This window comes from Tauraco erythrolophus, chromosome 7 (assembly GCF_009769465.1).
Source record: "Tauraco erythrolophus isolate bTauEry1 chromosome 7, bTauEry1.pri, whole genome shotgun sequence".
Lineage (NCBI taxonomy): Eukaryota > Metazoa > Chordata > Aves > Musophagiformes > Musophagidae > Tauraco > Tauraco erythrolophus.
The window spans coordinates 1,631,886-1,648,068 of NC_141471.1; the positions used below are offsets into that span (position 1 = coordinate 1,631,886).

The following is a 16,183-nucleotide window of genomic DNA, read 5'->3' on the forward strand; positions in this document are numbered from 1 at the left end:
ACAAACAGCAGGGCAGGGGTCTCACCAGCAAGACCCCATCTCACCATGGCCAAACGAGGGAAGCAAGGCAAGCCCAGGGTGAGCAGAGAGCCCAGGTCACCAGACACATCCATAGTGATGGGGCTGGATGACCCAGGGTCAGTGGAGCCCATGGCCAGGCACAGGATGAACACAAGAGCTTTGGCTTAAAGCAACTCCCACTGGACAGGGGTCAACCCTTGTTGACCTTGATCTCACAGTTGGCCCCAGCAGCCTGACCTCCAGGAGGAGGATGCTCTGGCTGCCTGGAGAGTAACTTCTGCCTTTCTCCTGAACCTTGGAGAAACATTGCAGAAGAACTGCTGGATCAAATAGGACAGAAATCATTGTGTGTGAGACAGCAGTCAATGATGACCTTTGGTTGTTTCTTTCTACTTTTCACCCTTCAGCTGGTTTTGGCTGGGATAGAGTTAATTTTCTTCGTAATAGCTAATAGGGGGTTATGTTTTGGTTTTGTGCTGAAAACGGTGTTGATAACAGGGATGTGTTTGTTACTGCTGGGCAGTGCTTACACAGAGTCAAGGCCTTTTCTGCCTCTCACCCCACCCCACCAGCGAGCAGGCTGGGAGTGTGCAAAATGTTGGGAGAGGACACAGCTGGGACAGCTGACCCCAACTGACCAAAGAGATATTCCATACCATATGACACCATGCTTGGCATATAAAGTGAGGGGAAGAAGGAGGAAGACAGGGATGTTCAGAGTGATGATGATTGTCTTCTCAAGGAACCATTACAGGTGATGGAGCCCTGCTCTCCTGGAGATGGCTGAACACCTGCCTGCCAATGGGGAGCAGTGAATGGATTCCTTGTTTTGCTTTGCTTGTGTGCACGGCTTTTGCTTTCCTTATTAAACTGGTTTTATCTCGACCCATGAGTTTTCTCACTTTTATTTTTCCAATTCTCTTCTCCCCCATCCCACTGTTGGGGTGTGAGCTAGTGGCTGGGTGGTGCTTAGTTGCCAGCTGGAGTTAAACCACTACAGTGTTTTTTGACACCCAACGTTGGGTACCTGGGAACATTTTGATAACAGCAATGGCAATGCAGTCTGGTGGATGGCCAGGGCATCACTGCTGTTTCTGTTCTGCTGGACTGGACGGGCTGGAACTCCACTGTGAACTTGAGTTGAAGGGATTGTGACCTGTGGATGAGTCTACATGGGAGCAGGACATCTCAAAGTGTCTGAGGCTGTGGTTATGTCTGTGTTACAGCAGGTAGACCTATAACACCAGATTTCATATGGCCTGAGAAGAGGGCTAGGGCATGGTGCACACTTGGTTCCCACCTTCTTTAACTGCTACCCCACTGCCTGAAGGAGCAGTGCAGGAAGGGACCAGGTAACTTGTCTGCTCTGCATTGACCTCACTAGAGCTGCTATAGGAATCATAGAATCATTAGGGTTGGAAGGGACCTTAAAGATCATCTAGTTCCAACCCCCCTGCCATGGGCAGGGACACCCTCCACTACACCAGGTTGCCCAAAGCCTCATCCAACCTGGCCTTGAACACTTCCAGGGATGGGGCATCCCGGGAGTCGAGGGTTGGTTTGTTGAGCAGAGATAGCCCCGGTCAAGCCTGGCTCACCCACCCTGCCAGGCAGGGCTGGCTCTGGGTGTGCTATAAGAAAAGATGTGAATCTTGACTCCAGTTGTCCTGCTGTGAAGCTCCTCCAGGCATGTACCTCTCTGTGGGCTCGTGTCCAAGTTCTGAACATCTGCACCCTGATGTTGCCTTAACCCTGCTTTCTGGACAGGGAATGCCCCTCTGGAAGGGAGGGGGACTCAGAAGCATGAGTAATCTGCAGTTCTGTGGCATTTCATAGTTCCTTGGCTTTAAAGATGTGAGTGGGAGTAGGATTCAGCCTCTTAAATAGAGACATCTTGTCTTGCCTGAGGTGTTATGGAGTATCCTTCATCAGCCCACCCAGCAGGGCACAGGTCTTGCACTGTGTCGTATGTGCCAGCTCCTGTACTCATGTCAGACACTGTAGGACATCTCAAATGGCACCAGACTTCATAGCAACGTCACAGCAGTGGCCTCATCATCCATAAGTAGGAGACAAAATCAGGAAGCCTCACATCTACACCTTTCATTACCTGCCTAATCTTGTATGAGCACTCAGTGCCTCAGTTTCCCCACTGGTAACAGAGGAAGCAGCAATGAACAAACAGCTGTTTGCGATGAAGAATTAAGGTAACCTGCATTTTCTGAGAGCCTTTGCGTTACTTGAGAACACACGAAATGTGCAGAGACCATCTAGTCGTGCTGGGAGTTCAGAAGGAAGGTCCTGGCCTCTCCCATTTTTTTTTTTTTATCTTCACATTTTCTTCACCACTGCTCACTGACAAAGTGGTGCTGTTTCATTTCTTTTTGTGTTGTAGCTTGCAGGTTCCTTTTGTACTTTTGTGCACATGTGCACAAATTATTTTCCAGATCACAATATGCATAAATAAGTAGGAGACATGATATCAAATGCCTCCATTCCTTAAAACTACCTTTATTTTTACAGTTAAGTGGACTTTTCCTAACTGTAAGTGTACTTTTTTTCTTTCATTTTGTGTTTGTTTTGGGGAAGTCAGGTTTTTTTAGCTGTGTTCTCCCTTAAATAGAAGTTTTGAAAGCAGTTAGTAACGCATTTAAATTATACATAAAAGAAGAACTGATAGTTCTGGTGTTTTTCTTTGTTCATAAATAATACCTTTTTTCTAAGCAGTCTTACTTCTGTGTTTTGAGTCACTAATGACAAGTTTGACTAAAGAAACCTGCTCTTAAATTATCTTGTAGATGTTTTGTTAAGCCTGGTTGACATTCAGGAAAGCTTGTCTTAATCAGTTAAGTTATTCAGGCTAATGAGGAGGTCTTTTAATTAAATTTTGTGACTTGTACTGTATCAAAGGTCAGAAAAGATGTGGTGATGTCTTGCTTAGTGCATATCTACAAAAGAGAGAGGATTTGGGTAAAGAGATGTCTGTGTCTGATGCAACATGAACAACACTCTAGTTTCCAGCTCTTGAAAAAGCTCCAAAAGTGAAGTGTAAGGGGGAAATAAGACAATATGTGGGAAAAAAAATGAATAATAATCATGAGTCTTGTCTTGTGAAGATGATGGGAGCTTTCTTTAGTGGTGATTTGATTAGTACTTCAGTTGAGGTAAATTGCAACCTCATCTCCACTGGTTGAGTAGATCTTCAATATCTGTGGGAGAGTCTGGGGCAAATAGCCTTACAGATACTTGCCTTTGTTAAAAGAAACTTCTCTGGAGTGACCATTTAGGTGAAAACTGGACAAGGACCTGATGGCCTCCATAGCAGCTAGATGTTGGACAAACAAGGTACCTAAGTCTCATTGCAGATCAGGTCCTTAGCTCTTGCGTGCCTCGGTTCCCCATATCTGAAATGAGGTTGAGCACGTTTCACAGGTGTGTTAAGAGGACAAATGTTACTGGCCAAATAGTTTTAGACCAACTCCTGTGGTCTCAGTGCAGTGATGATATGGTAGGGTCACGCATGCCAACAAGAAGCATTTATTTTCTTGGTTTATGGCTTAGAAAATCGGAGATTAACAACCTCTCACTGCTAACGAACTTCATGTTATGATGTGGTGCAGCAAATCATAGAATGGTTTGGGTTGGAAGAGACCTTAAAGATCATTTAGTTCCAACCCCCCTGCCATGGGCAGAGACACCCTCCACTACACCAGGTTGCCCAAAGCCCCATCCAACCTGGCCTTGAACACTTCCAGGGATGGGGCAGCCACAGCTTCTCTGGGCAACCTGTGCCAGTGCCTCACCACCCTCAGAGGGAAAAATTTCTTCCCTATATCCAATCTAGATCTGTCTTCTTTCACTTTAAAGCCATTCCCCCTTGTCCTATAAATCGTAGAGTTAAAACCTGCTAGTGACCTTTCGGAAGGGTTGTTACCAAAACGCTTCCATTGCCTTATATCTGACCGGAGGATCTGATCTGAATTGGCAACAGCCTTTTGATGGAAGCTGAAAACACTTCATTTCTGAAAAAAAAAAAAAAATCTCCTAAACAGGCACATCAGATTCCCCGCAGTGCCCTTCCCTTCTCAGCCCATCAAAGTGCTGCTCAAACGCAGCTGTAATGGATACCACTGAGTCAACTGGAGCTGCTCTCCAATTACCTGCTTATTTGTGCAATACAAACCATATTTTAGTCTCTTCCTAATGAAGGATGCTTCCCGCCGTGTCTGGAGTGCTTTGTCTCCCAGGGGCATCCTATTCAGAACCCATCAGTGGTGAACAGGAGTGTTGTCTGAGTCAGTATCTTCCAAGCTGTCTTGGCTACTCAGCACCACCCATTGCAATTTGTGACAGTCACCCTTCTCTCGTAGGGCAGGGACTGGCCATGGGGCATCTAATGTTCAAAACCAGAACTGCTACAGGTGAACTAAAGGAGAAAGAAGTCTGGCCAGAGTGGTGTGGTGTTGTAAAGGCATCTGGGATGATCAAAGACCTAGGAATCCGTGATATTTGATACTGAAAGTTCTCCCTTTTCACCTGTAGGATTTCTTTCTACTCCTTGCAAAGCATCCAACAATAAAGATAAGAAATTGAAGGAGCTGTGGTAGACAGCAGTGCTGGGGAGGGATGAGGGGACTGGTTTAGGTTCAGAAAATTTTCCTCTAGTTGGAAGTGCTGACCCCAGAGATCATAGAATCACAGAATGGTTTGGATTGGAAGGGACCTCAAAGATCATCTTGTTCCAACCCCCGTGCTGTGGGCAGAGACACCTTCCTCTAGACCAGGTTGCTCAAAGCCTCATCCAACCTGGCCCTGAAAACTTCCAGGGATGGGGCAGCCACAGCTTCTCTGGGCAACCTGTGCCAGTGCTAAGTTGACTTCCTGCCTTGGATTCAGGGTTCCTACCTTACTACTGATCCTGGAGTTAATCTCTAGGGTGGCCTCAATCTGATTCACAGGAGACACTTCATTAGCAGTACTTGGTATGATTTTGCCATTTTGTGAAGCTTAGCTCTCCAATGGATGGGTCTCTTCTTCCAGACTTGTCTCTAATGGACAACTGGGAAAGGGAGCCAGATATTAAAAGGAAAACCAGTGAGAAAAAGAAATTGTGGGGCTTCTGCTGGAACTGCATATCCGGGTAACTCTGAAGTGCACATCAAGAAGGGAAAAAGAGGCAAACAGGGATGGTGTTAGTCCTGCCGAAGTTATACCATATGGGAGCAGAGGTGAATTGTTAGCTGTGTAGATGGCTGGAGGTTTAAGGTTGACTGTAGCTAATGCTCTAGACTGTCTTAGGAGCAAGTCCCCAGAAGATCTAATGATAGTGCAGGGAGGAGAAATGCAGCTCTGGAGGCTATCATGGACCTATTGCTCACTCAGCCCAGCCTTGCACATTGCCAATGGTCCGTCCTTCCTTCCTTCCATCTGTCACTGTGGCGTTTGCAGGCCTGTGTTCACAGAGCAACACAATGCTCCATGCTTTCTTGACCATGGTGGAACACTCAGCATGAGTGGCGATCTGCTACAAAGAGTCCCAAGACAAGAGAGAGGCTGGATCACTACTCTACATCCCAGAAGTGTGTTTTCTCATGAGGGTCTGCTCTGGAAAGACCCGTGCTTGTGGGTATATTCTCTGTCTACAGTTGTGGAGAGCAACCCCTTGTTGGTCATGTACCTGGTTCCATTTTATGACCAGCCATAGGGTATTTCATGCATCAGAACCTGATGATCTTCAGCAGTTTATTTGAGTCTACCATTAATAATTAATCAGCAATAATAATAAGATTGTGTCCTCAAAGAATCCGGAATAAATTAAAAAATAATGCACATTGCAGATCTGAAGGTGAGGGAATAAGAACCCACCTTCAGCTCCGTGGCTTGGAAGTGATGGTACTGGGTTTCTACAGCCCACACAGTTTTTGACATCACAGCTGTCCTCTGTGCTTGTCTCCAGCATGAGTCAAGAGCAGGATGTGTTCATTTCTTTGTGGGACTTCTGCACAGGATTGACTCTGCAGCAGCAGAATAATTGTAATCAGAAGCAGCAAACCAAAGTCAGAGTCTGCATTGGCAGCGTCAGGCACAGACCTGTGGGACTAGAGATCCTCGCTGCTTTTGCCTGCTGAACCTTCTAATGTTGGTCTCTTTGCTCTGGAGAGATCTCAAAGCACTTGATGCATCATCCATGTTCAACAGAAGTAATATTGCCAGCTCAGAGTAGAGTAGCTTAGATGGGCAATTAGAAAATATTCTCAAGATCATGGCACAGATAAATAGCTCTCCGGGAAATGGCATGGATAGCAGGATCCTCCTCCAACTGCTGCACAATTTATGTAGAAACCTTCACAGAGATGGAGCATGTAGTAAGCGTTATTTTGATACTTAAGTATTCTCCAGTCAAAGTTCTGAAGGCATGATGAGCAAACTGTTGGACTAGTAAAAGATGGGGAAGATGCAAATAGACAGAAAGGTCAGGGATGTGCTGACATATTGGGTGCTACAGCAATTGTGTGCCTCAACAGGAGGACAGCCTAGGACTCTGGATCGCTGTAGAGGCATGTGCTTACCATCAGGAGCAGGAAAGTGAGTGATTGGAGCACTTGCTGCCAGTTTATGGCCAGTTCTGGAGGAATTTGTGGATGAGGAACAGCATAACCTTAAACAAGGCTGAACTTGCATTGGAGGGAAGAAACGACAAGATTTTATCAGCAATAGTGTGGCCAGCAGGAGTAGGGCAGGGATCGTCCCCCGGTGCTCAACACTGGTGAGGCTGCACCTCGAATGCTGTGTTCAGTTTTGGGTCCCTCACTGCAAGAAAGACATTGAGGTGCTGGAACATGTCCAAAGAGAAGCAACGAAGCTGGTGAAGGGTCTGGAGCACAAGTCTTTTGAGGAGCAGCTGAGGGAACTGGGGTTGTTCAGCCTGGAGAGAAGGAGGCTGAGGGGAGACCTTTTTGCTCTCTACAACTACCTGAAAGGAGGTTGTAGCAATGTGGGGGTTGGTCTCTTCTGCCAAGTAACAAGCAATAAAACAAGAGGAAATGGCCTCAAGTTGCACCAAGAGAGGTTTAGGTTGTATATTATGAAAAATTTCTTCACTGAAAGGGTTGTAAAGCATTGGAAGAGGCTGCCCAGGGAAGTGGTTGAGTCACCATCCCTGGACATATTTGAAAGACTTGTAGCTGTGGTGTTGAGGGACCTGGTTTAGTGGTGGACTTGGCAGTGCTGGGTTAATGGTTGGACTAGATGATCTTAAAGGCCTTTTCCAATGATTCTATGTAACTATTGTGTATAAAAGAGAAGCTTATGGCTTAGTTTAGTAGCCTGAACTTATATGTAAAGGAGACAATGACGTAGGTCTTGGTAAATATTCCATGTAACATTTATGGAAGACCTGCACTCTGGAGCAGCAGCTGGAAAACAGGCGGAGTACAGCACGATGCCTAAAATAAGATGAGACTGCTATGTTTATGGAAATGAAACTAACTCCTAGCTGATATGAATGACAAATATTGAGACCAAAGATGGGCTGTTGATTGGAGCATCTCTTGCAAGACAGTGGAACAGCTCCTCTAGACTCCAACTGCATTGACTATGTCTCCTATGGATGATGAGGCACTCGGATCACTTGTTGATGCCAATACTGTAGACACGTATTTTTGTGTTTTAACCTGCAAGCTAAATCTCTCCCTCTAAAAAAATGCATCTACCCTTAGGTGCTTAAAAATGTGTGGTACGAGTAGTTAAGCCTTAGCTGGTTATTGCATGGTTATGTTTGAGAGAAAGTGGCACGTCTATAGGGTTATTCATCCCATTGAGGAAGCTTATCTAGAGCCAATGAAGAAATCATTATTTCTCTTCAGTAATTATTAGTGGGTCCTACAGTGACTAGCTCAGATTTGGGTGTCCCCTTTCTAGATTCCCACTTTACAGCAGGTAAACCCTGCCCTTGACATCCAATTCTCTGCTTGGTCTCTGGGAGTAGCAGCAGGGAAGAGTGAAGGGGATTTTTGGGATGTCCTAGGGATCAATGTCAAGTGGCTTCATGGCAGGAGCTGGAACAGGGGCTGGTGGCCTATTGTTGCCCAATGCTCTGTGTTTCCAATGACTCAGACCCTGTAGGGCTGTTCTGGGGTCACCTAAAGTAGGAGCCAAGGCTGGACCATGTTCACGATACCCCGACCTCTCTTTTGCTTTACCACCCGCCATGGCAGGTTCCCCTAGCTTTGGGGTCCCAACATCTTCCAGCGAAGACTGGACTATGCCAAAGACTTGGCCTCCAAGCCATGCTGGATGGCATGTCCCCAGGTGTGGTGGAGCCTAAGCATGTCTCCCCCATCCCAGTGTGTCTCGGACTGCAGTGAAGGAAGGCTCTCTGTGTTACGTGCATTCATCACCTTTGCAGCTTCTCCACGTGCCCAGCAAGGGCTGGGAGGAGGAAAAACAACTCTGCAAGGAGCTGGATCTAAACAGATCTTGGACATTCAGGGCTGCAAAACATCAGCTAAACCCCAAAACATTAAATTATTCCCAGGCAAGTTGCGTTTTGAGGTCAGAACAGTTTGACACTGGCTCTTCTAAAATACTAAAAATTCTTGATGGCTTTGGTTCTGATTCATTTCAGGCAGGCAGAAACCATCAGGGGTGATGGGGTGAGGGGGGAAGCAGAAGCACCATTCCCAGTGGAAAAGAAGATAGCTGCTGGAGACAGGAGTTTTATTCACGTTATTGAGCAGCAGAGAAGAAAAATTGCAAAAGGCACCACTTTTCAAGGTCTTTTTTTTTTTTTTAAATGCCCCTTCTAATTAGGCTTGACTGGTGTCGCTGCTTTGCCTGCAGCATGGCTGAGCTTTGCAAAACTAACGATGTTTATTACTAATTGCAGTTGATTACACATATCTAAAGGCCACAGATGGCTCCGGAGAACTGAGGTTTAAAAGGAGATGGACAATCTGACAATGGACCTCTATGTAGGCAAAACTTATCTAGTGAGGCCATCAAGATCCTCTGGAGTGGTGGGGAAACTCTGGCAGGGTCCAGATGCAACATTGAAAATACAGTAATGATAATTGATCTGTGGCTTCACAGGTCAAAGACCAATATAATAGGATTATGTATTTAGAAAAAAAACCCAAACTGACCGTAATGACTGAATTTCAGTGTGATAGCTAATAAAGCTAGTATTTAATGTTAAATAAATAAAATAAACAGATTTAGCTGTTGCCCTGGTCGTGAGGCTTGCTTGTGCTGGGGCTGCTCCTGGGCTGGCCAAACGACCCCTCTTGTGGTCTCAGACCTTCAGCCTCCATCCTTCCTAATGAGAACCTGATTTTTTTTTTTGTACCCAGACCAGTTCACCGTCCTGTGAACAAGTTTCAGCTTGAACCCTGATGCCTCTTTCCATCTGAGAGGGGCAGCACTCACGCAACAGCCTCTTTAGCATCGCTGTAGTGTTTAGGAGAGTTGTCTGTTAGCAGAGACACTACATTTAGTCGTGGTTGCAATCCCTGTGCAAATAATAAAATGCTCAGAGAGCATGTTTAGGTTTTTCTTTAAAGTTTATGTAGGTTTGAGAGGGTCCAGGGACTTTGTGTACTCTCTGTCCCTCTCTCTTGAGCCTGTCTCCTCAGACAGACCATGACAAGGAATTTACCAGAAAATGGCTTTTGTAATTTTTTTTATGATACTTTTAATCCAGCCCACCCAAAATCATAGAATCATAGAATCATAGAATGGTTAGGGCTGGAAGGGACCTTCAAAGGCCATCTAGTCCAACCCCCCTGCAAGGAACAGGGATATCTCCAACTAGATCAGGTTGCTCAGGGCCTCATCTAACCTGGCCTTGAACGTCTCCAGGGATGGAGCATCCACCACCTCTCTGGGCAACCTGTTCCAGTGTTCTACAACTCTCATGGTAAAAAATTTTTTCCTAATATCCAACCTGAATCTACCTCCCTCTATTTTAAAACCATTACCCCTTGTCCTATCACAACAGGCCCTCCTGAACAGCCTCTCCCCAGCTTTCTTGTAGGCCCCCTTGAGGTACTGGAAGACCGCTATAAGGTCACCCCGGAGCCTCCTCTTCTCCAGGCTGAAGAGCCCCAACTCTTTCAGCCTGTCCTCATAGGAAAGGTGCTCCAGCCCTCTTATCATCTTCGTGGCCCTCCTCTGGACCCTCTCCAACTGGTCCAAAATACTGGTATCATCCTTAAAGATCCCTTTCTTAAAGCTAACACTTCTCTCTCAAATCATCATGCGTGTTGCTGGTGCATGTCCTCCTGAACGATTATTTTCTTGTTTGTTCTTTTTATTGTCAGCTATTGAGTTAAATCTATGCATCCACGTGGGAAATCAACCTCAGGAGTCCACTATAACTGCTCAGTAATTTTACCTGCCTTTGTTTGAACTACAATCACGCATGAGTATTTTTAGATTATTGCATACAGCATCTCATCCATCACGTTCCCTTGAAGGCTACAAATGAGGATTACTGTCCCTTGAGCCCGACAATATACAGCTAAGTATAACATAAACTGAACTCCACTTGACACCGTGTGTATCAAATATATCATTTGTCTACGCAGCAATTTGAAAGTGGAAGGTCTTGAAAAACATCTGAAAGCCTTTAATTAACCCCTCCTTTTTTTTTAAAAATGGCCTTCAATTTATCTTGCAGTGATCTTCTTACCCTACTTCATCAAGACCTGCCTTTGTTCCAATGAAGCTATTCATAGCCAGCAAAAAAGATTAGGTTGGTTGGTTGTTTTTTTGTTTTATTCCCTGCTCTCAAGTCTCTCTTGCAGCTTTTCCAATAAGACCAAGCTAGAAATGACAGGAGACTAGAAGCATCTTTATTTTAATTCCTTTCTTGGTAGAGAGAAGGGGCACCTTTTTCTGGTCTGATAAAGCTTCTGAAGAGTTTCTTTTATGTGACATTCTTGGACAGAGTTTAATCCCCTGAGTAGGAAGCTCCGAACTCCAATCCAGAGACCAAGAGCTTAATAAAGGTCTGACAGATGCAGAATTGACTCAATAAAGGGATCATTGATTAAAACACATGCTACATCCCAAACACCTGATACACCTTCCCATTCCAGGGTACAACTTGGCATCTGGTCCAAGCCTTTTAAGAGGTGATCTGATGCACATTATCCTGATCAGGTCATCATGGCTTTTTTTCTCCATGAGGAATGCATTACATTCCAGGCCAGAGCACCCTGTGATAACCCATGAGGCTGATGGGCCTAAACTCTGTCAAAAACAAGGTTGACCTCTCCTATAAAACAGTGGGGGTTGTAAAGGTCCAGTTTTCAGGCTCCTATTCACTTTTTACATTTGTTTTTATCTAGCTTGGTTGCCTCCTTTAGGTAGCTGCAGACAGATAGGAAAGTTTATAACCAAGGATAAAATGCAGGTAAATCAAATGAGGTCTGAGAAAAGCCTTGGGATAGAAATCAGAAGACAATTATGTCAATAAGGAGCTCAGTAATGAGCCATACGGGGATGACTGGGAAAATATGGTCTATTCCAGCTGGTTTATCAGTCCTTAGTATTAATAAAGTGGCTTAAATAAGCATAGAGATTTCCCTGTGCTTTCTCAAAGCAAAGTCCTGATGGTTTTCCTGTTATGCAGAAGAGCAGACTATTCCTTAAACTGATGACAAAAATAGTTATAAAATAATACGGTGCTAATTTTCAGCCCTGACCCAAAAGAGGGCCAAATCTAAGAAGTGGTAGAGTTCATATTGTTCTTCGTAAGAGGAAACTTCTGTTCTAGAGGCACTGGAGATGTTGATGCTCCTCCCTCCTCAGCTTGTCCTAATTCTGTTTCCAGAGCATCCCTTGGGCATGTCGAAGGTCTGACAGGCAAAAACATCAGTGGTATGAACAGTGCTACCACCTTGTCCCTCCTGCTACCTGCTTCTTGAAATGCATACTTTATCCCAGCTGCAGATCTTGGAGAAATGATGGGTAAAGTGGAAAGCTAAAGAATGGGCCAGTGCTATACCCATTTCAGGTCATGGGTATTATTTTGTGGGAGCTAAATGTATTTTCTGAGCAGCCTTGTGCAAGGTGGGGAGGGCGGGGGGGAGCCAAAGATGTGCTGTCTTGTTCTTTAGTCTTTTCAGTGCTAGAGCATCGGGGTGCTGCTGGAAAAGAGACTTTTCCCAGTCTTCTAGGTGTTTCTCTAGCACCTGCTAATGTCCGTGCATGTGAATGAATTTTAAAGGTAGGGATACTTGGGCACTGAGGGGTGCCCAGGTGGAGCTATGTGGGTGAGTATCTTGACAAACCTGTACAAACTACGGTTGAACTTGAACAGGATCATCTAGTTCCAACCCCCTGCCATGAGCAGGGACACTTTCTACTAGACCAGGTTGCTCAAAGCTTCACCCAACCTTAGTATTAATAAAGTGGCTCAAATAAGCACAGAGATTTCCCTGTGCTTTCCCAAAGCATTTCCAAATTTCCCCAGTGCCAGGGTAGCTTGCTAATCCTTGGGCAGCTAATTTTCAACCTGAGGGACTGAGAATTCTTCCTCAAGTCCTATGAAAGAGGAAAGCTTTTTGTCAATGCAATTAGATTCAATCTTCAGAGGCTTTTATGGCCTCTTTGCTCCCAAGTGGAAAGTGTACATGAATCTGCACATTTGAAAACACTTGAACATTGTTAAACAAGAGCATTTTCTTGTTTCTTTACTTCTCCTTACTGTGTGGTTTCTTTATTTTTTTTTTTTTAATTTATATTTTTTTGAGCTCGCTGAAGTGTTCTGATGTCCAGCTCCTATGACCTTTCTGTTTGCTTCAGTGGGCTGGCTTAGCATAAATTGAATTATTCAAGATTGTATAATTATTTGAAGTAAAAAGTCCTTGCAGAGCTTTGGAGCAGCGTGGAATTTGTCTGCCTTTAGAAATACAAAAGCTGACTGTCCTTCTAATCTTATTTTTGGATAGCTGGTAGTTAACCTGCCATGCAGCTTGTGTTTGTAGATGAGATTTACTCCCTCTCATGTGATATAGGAAGTACACGAGTTTTCAAGAAGTCAAGTGGACCATAAAATTACACCTGTTTTGTAACCGTTTTCATCGTTCTGATTATTTTTGTTTCGCTTTGGGGTGAGGAGAATTCCTGTAAATTGTGCATCTGTGAAACATAATGAAAGGGAGCATCTTCCTGGCGGGTGGATGCTGTGTCTGCACGTTGCCCTGGCTTCAGCGAAGCGTGCTCTGTGAAATGTGCACTGTAGGAGAAAGTTCTGCCTCGCTTGTCACCTTGAGAGCTGCTGTAGGCTGAACAGCTTGGGAAAAACGGGAAAAATGTCTACAGCAGAGCGGGCATGAGTTTGGATAAGGGAGTTTTAGGTTCCTGTTCGCCTTGCCTGGATTGTTGTATTGTGGTTGGATAGGATGGGTTGGTAGACTCATTTGAAAATAATGAATTAATTAACTTTAAAATGAGACAACCAGAGGGTCAGGGAAGAAGTTGGATCACAGGGTGGGGATATGAACTCAGCACGGTCGTTGTTGTCTCTGATGTGTTGGTGATGAGCTGCTAAAATCTGCAGACCAAAGCCTGCATAGGTCAGACCTGGCTTGACAAGAGGCCAGGTGAGGGGCAGGGCAGCCAGGCATGCAAAGTTTTAAAATGTTGGGGGGAAAAAAAAAAAAAAATCTTATGCTGGCCCATCAGATCCCTTAACACAGCTATGCTGGTACAGATGCATTTTTGAGCAGTTTAGCTACACCCAGAAATCTGGGCAAAGCAAGCTCTGCTGCAAGAACACGCTGCTCGTTGGCACTGCAGCACTGGGGGTCTGACAGCAGCTGCCTCTAACGTGGCTCAGGACTTGGGAAAAGTGATGAAGAGGTTGCAAATGGCTGGGCTGCTGGATTTTTGGCAGCTGTAATTTGGGGGGGGGGGTGGAGGGGCTGTCCTTCCAGCTAGGACTCTCACTTCTGAAACTGCTGGCAGTAAGTTATAACCACTGCCTGGGTGTATTCCTGGATTGTGAAGCTGCTCTTCCCTCCTAGTTCATCCCAGCCTTGTTATAGGAAGCTGGGGCCATGGGAGCACGTAGTCATCCTCAGGGGAAAGCTCTGAAACTGAGCTGGGGGTGAGGAACATCACCTCAAAAGTTAACATTTAGGCAGAAGGAATGAGGGAAGGCAGAGAAAGAAAAATGCAGCCTGAACGTTTGACTTGGGCAGGTACATCCCAGGACAGGATCACCTGGATCATGCCTGGTCCATCTCTATGTTCCTTGAGCCTTTGATGTGGGGCACTTGTTGGACACACAGTACTGGGCCAGAAAATGCTGTGCTGTGACTTGGGCTCTCTGCACTGTGTCAAACCCTCTTCGGGGCTTCAACCAGCCCTTAAGTGCTGACTGTCCTCAGCAGCATTTTAAAAGCACCTTCTTTCTAGTGCTGGGCCTGTAGAAAGCAACAAACATCTCCCAAAGAAGCCTCTAACTCCTTGGAGCCACCTTAAATTCCCTGCTGTCTGCCCTACCTGGGTAACATGCATGGAAAAAAAACATGATTCCTGGACACCCCCCAAACCCCCCAAGTCTGCAAAGCAAGTTGCTCCTTACCTCGATTAACTGTGCCACGGCAGCTCTCGAGCAGGACAAGAAGAGGGAGGAAGACCTCACCCAGGAGAAAGGATGCTGCAAGGGTGGATCCCACGCCATCTTCTCTTCCCAGTATCTCTCCGAGTTGTGCGCTGCAGCCCCAAGCAGGGGAGGTTATGGATAACCCAGGCAGCTCTCGGCAGCGCCCAGCGTTTACCAGCAGCCGTCGCACGCTGTCCGGGCCCTTCTTTACTGCCTTCTTCTCTAACCCAGCAGCCACAGAGCTGACGCCAGGGAATCATTAATTAATTAGACCGGTGTCGCTTACAGAGTGCTCTGCTGCTCCTCAAGCCAGGCTCCGTGAAGGGGGGGACGCGGGGAGCCAAGTAGCGCTCGCAGCTCTGCCGCTCCCCCAGAGGAAGGAGATTCACTCATTAAGACCCTGGCTTTGCTTTGCTTTTTTTTTTTCCTCCTTACAGCTGCCTGACTGATTCCAGCTCTCTTGTTCTTGTTTTTTTTTTTTTCTCCTGGCCTTTTGAGAGAATTCCCTTCCCCTAATGAAAAAGGGCTGTAAGCCAAGCTGATGCATCATCAGCATCACCGCTACCCTACGCTAGCAGGGTCCAGTGTTGCTAGAGGTGAGTATTTGACATCTTGGGATTTTAAAAGCAACTTGAATCCCTGAAGGATCTTGTGGATGTGTTGTTACAGTCTGCAACTTCACTTGGACTTGATCTCTGAAGGGAGCTGAAGGCAACTGGGAAGAGCATGGGCATAGCAGGCTGGAGAAGCTAAAGCTGCAGGGCCACCATATCCAGCCCAACTCTGCTCGAGGGGCTCAAGAAAATTATCTGAATCAGACGGGTAAGGAAAAAACAGCTTGAGGGATTTGAGGGAAGGTGGGACTCTAATCTGAACTGTTCTTCCACCAAGGAGCAAACAAAACCTTTGGTCTCGGAGCAAAAAAGAGGGTCAGGAGGAGAGTGAATGGATGAACCAGGTTTACTATCATCTCCCATGATCATCATTTCATAGTATTCCTTGCAGGGGGGTTGGACTAGATGACCTTTGAAGGTCCCTTCCAGCCCTAACCATTCTATGATTCTATGATTCTTTACGGAGAGAAGCCTGGCGTTTTAGGCAAGAAAACAAGCAATGAGATTTGGGAGGACACAATCACTTCTGCTACTGTGTTCTAGCACTTTTAGAGACATAAGCACAATTTCAGGGAAAAAAATAGCTCCGTAGCAAATTAATATTTCACAAGCTCAGATAGGCAGGCCAGCTTTAAGGTTTGCCTTACTGATTAGAGGAGGGTGGAACGATGCCAGCGCGTGCGTTGCTGCGGACGAAAAGCAGCCGTTGGGTTCTGTGCCACAGACTTACGGGGCGACTGGTGGCTGCCCTGTTCCCACCTCCCAGTGAGATGACTGGGAGACGGTGTGCTCAGAAAATGGGTTATAAGAATTGGGTGAGGTGGAAAGGGAACGCGGGATGCTGTGTTGTGAGGTCTCATCAGCAGACGACAGACGGTGGCAGCATCGAGGCAGGGAATTATGTGTACATCTCGGAAATTGTGCACCTTGG

At 45.8% G+C, this 16,183-nt stretch overlaps 1 protein-coding gene across 1 annotated transcript in view; it reads right to left on the bottom strand.

The window, feature by feature from the left end:
* TMIE (transmembrane inner ear) overlaps positions 1–14,716 on the bottom strand; it is a 37,186-nt gene extending 22,470 nt beyond the window's left edge. Inside the window, exon 1 of the mRNA XM_086615052.1 lies at positions 14,618–14,716. Within this exon, the coding sequence (XP_086471178.1) occupies positions 14,618–14,716 (99 nt within the window). The remainder of the gene's footprint in view (positions 1–14,617) is intronic.
* Positions 14,717–16,183: the final 1,467 nt, after the last annotated feature.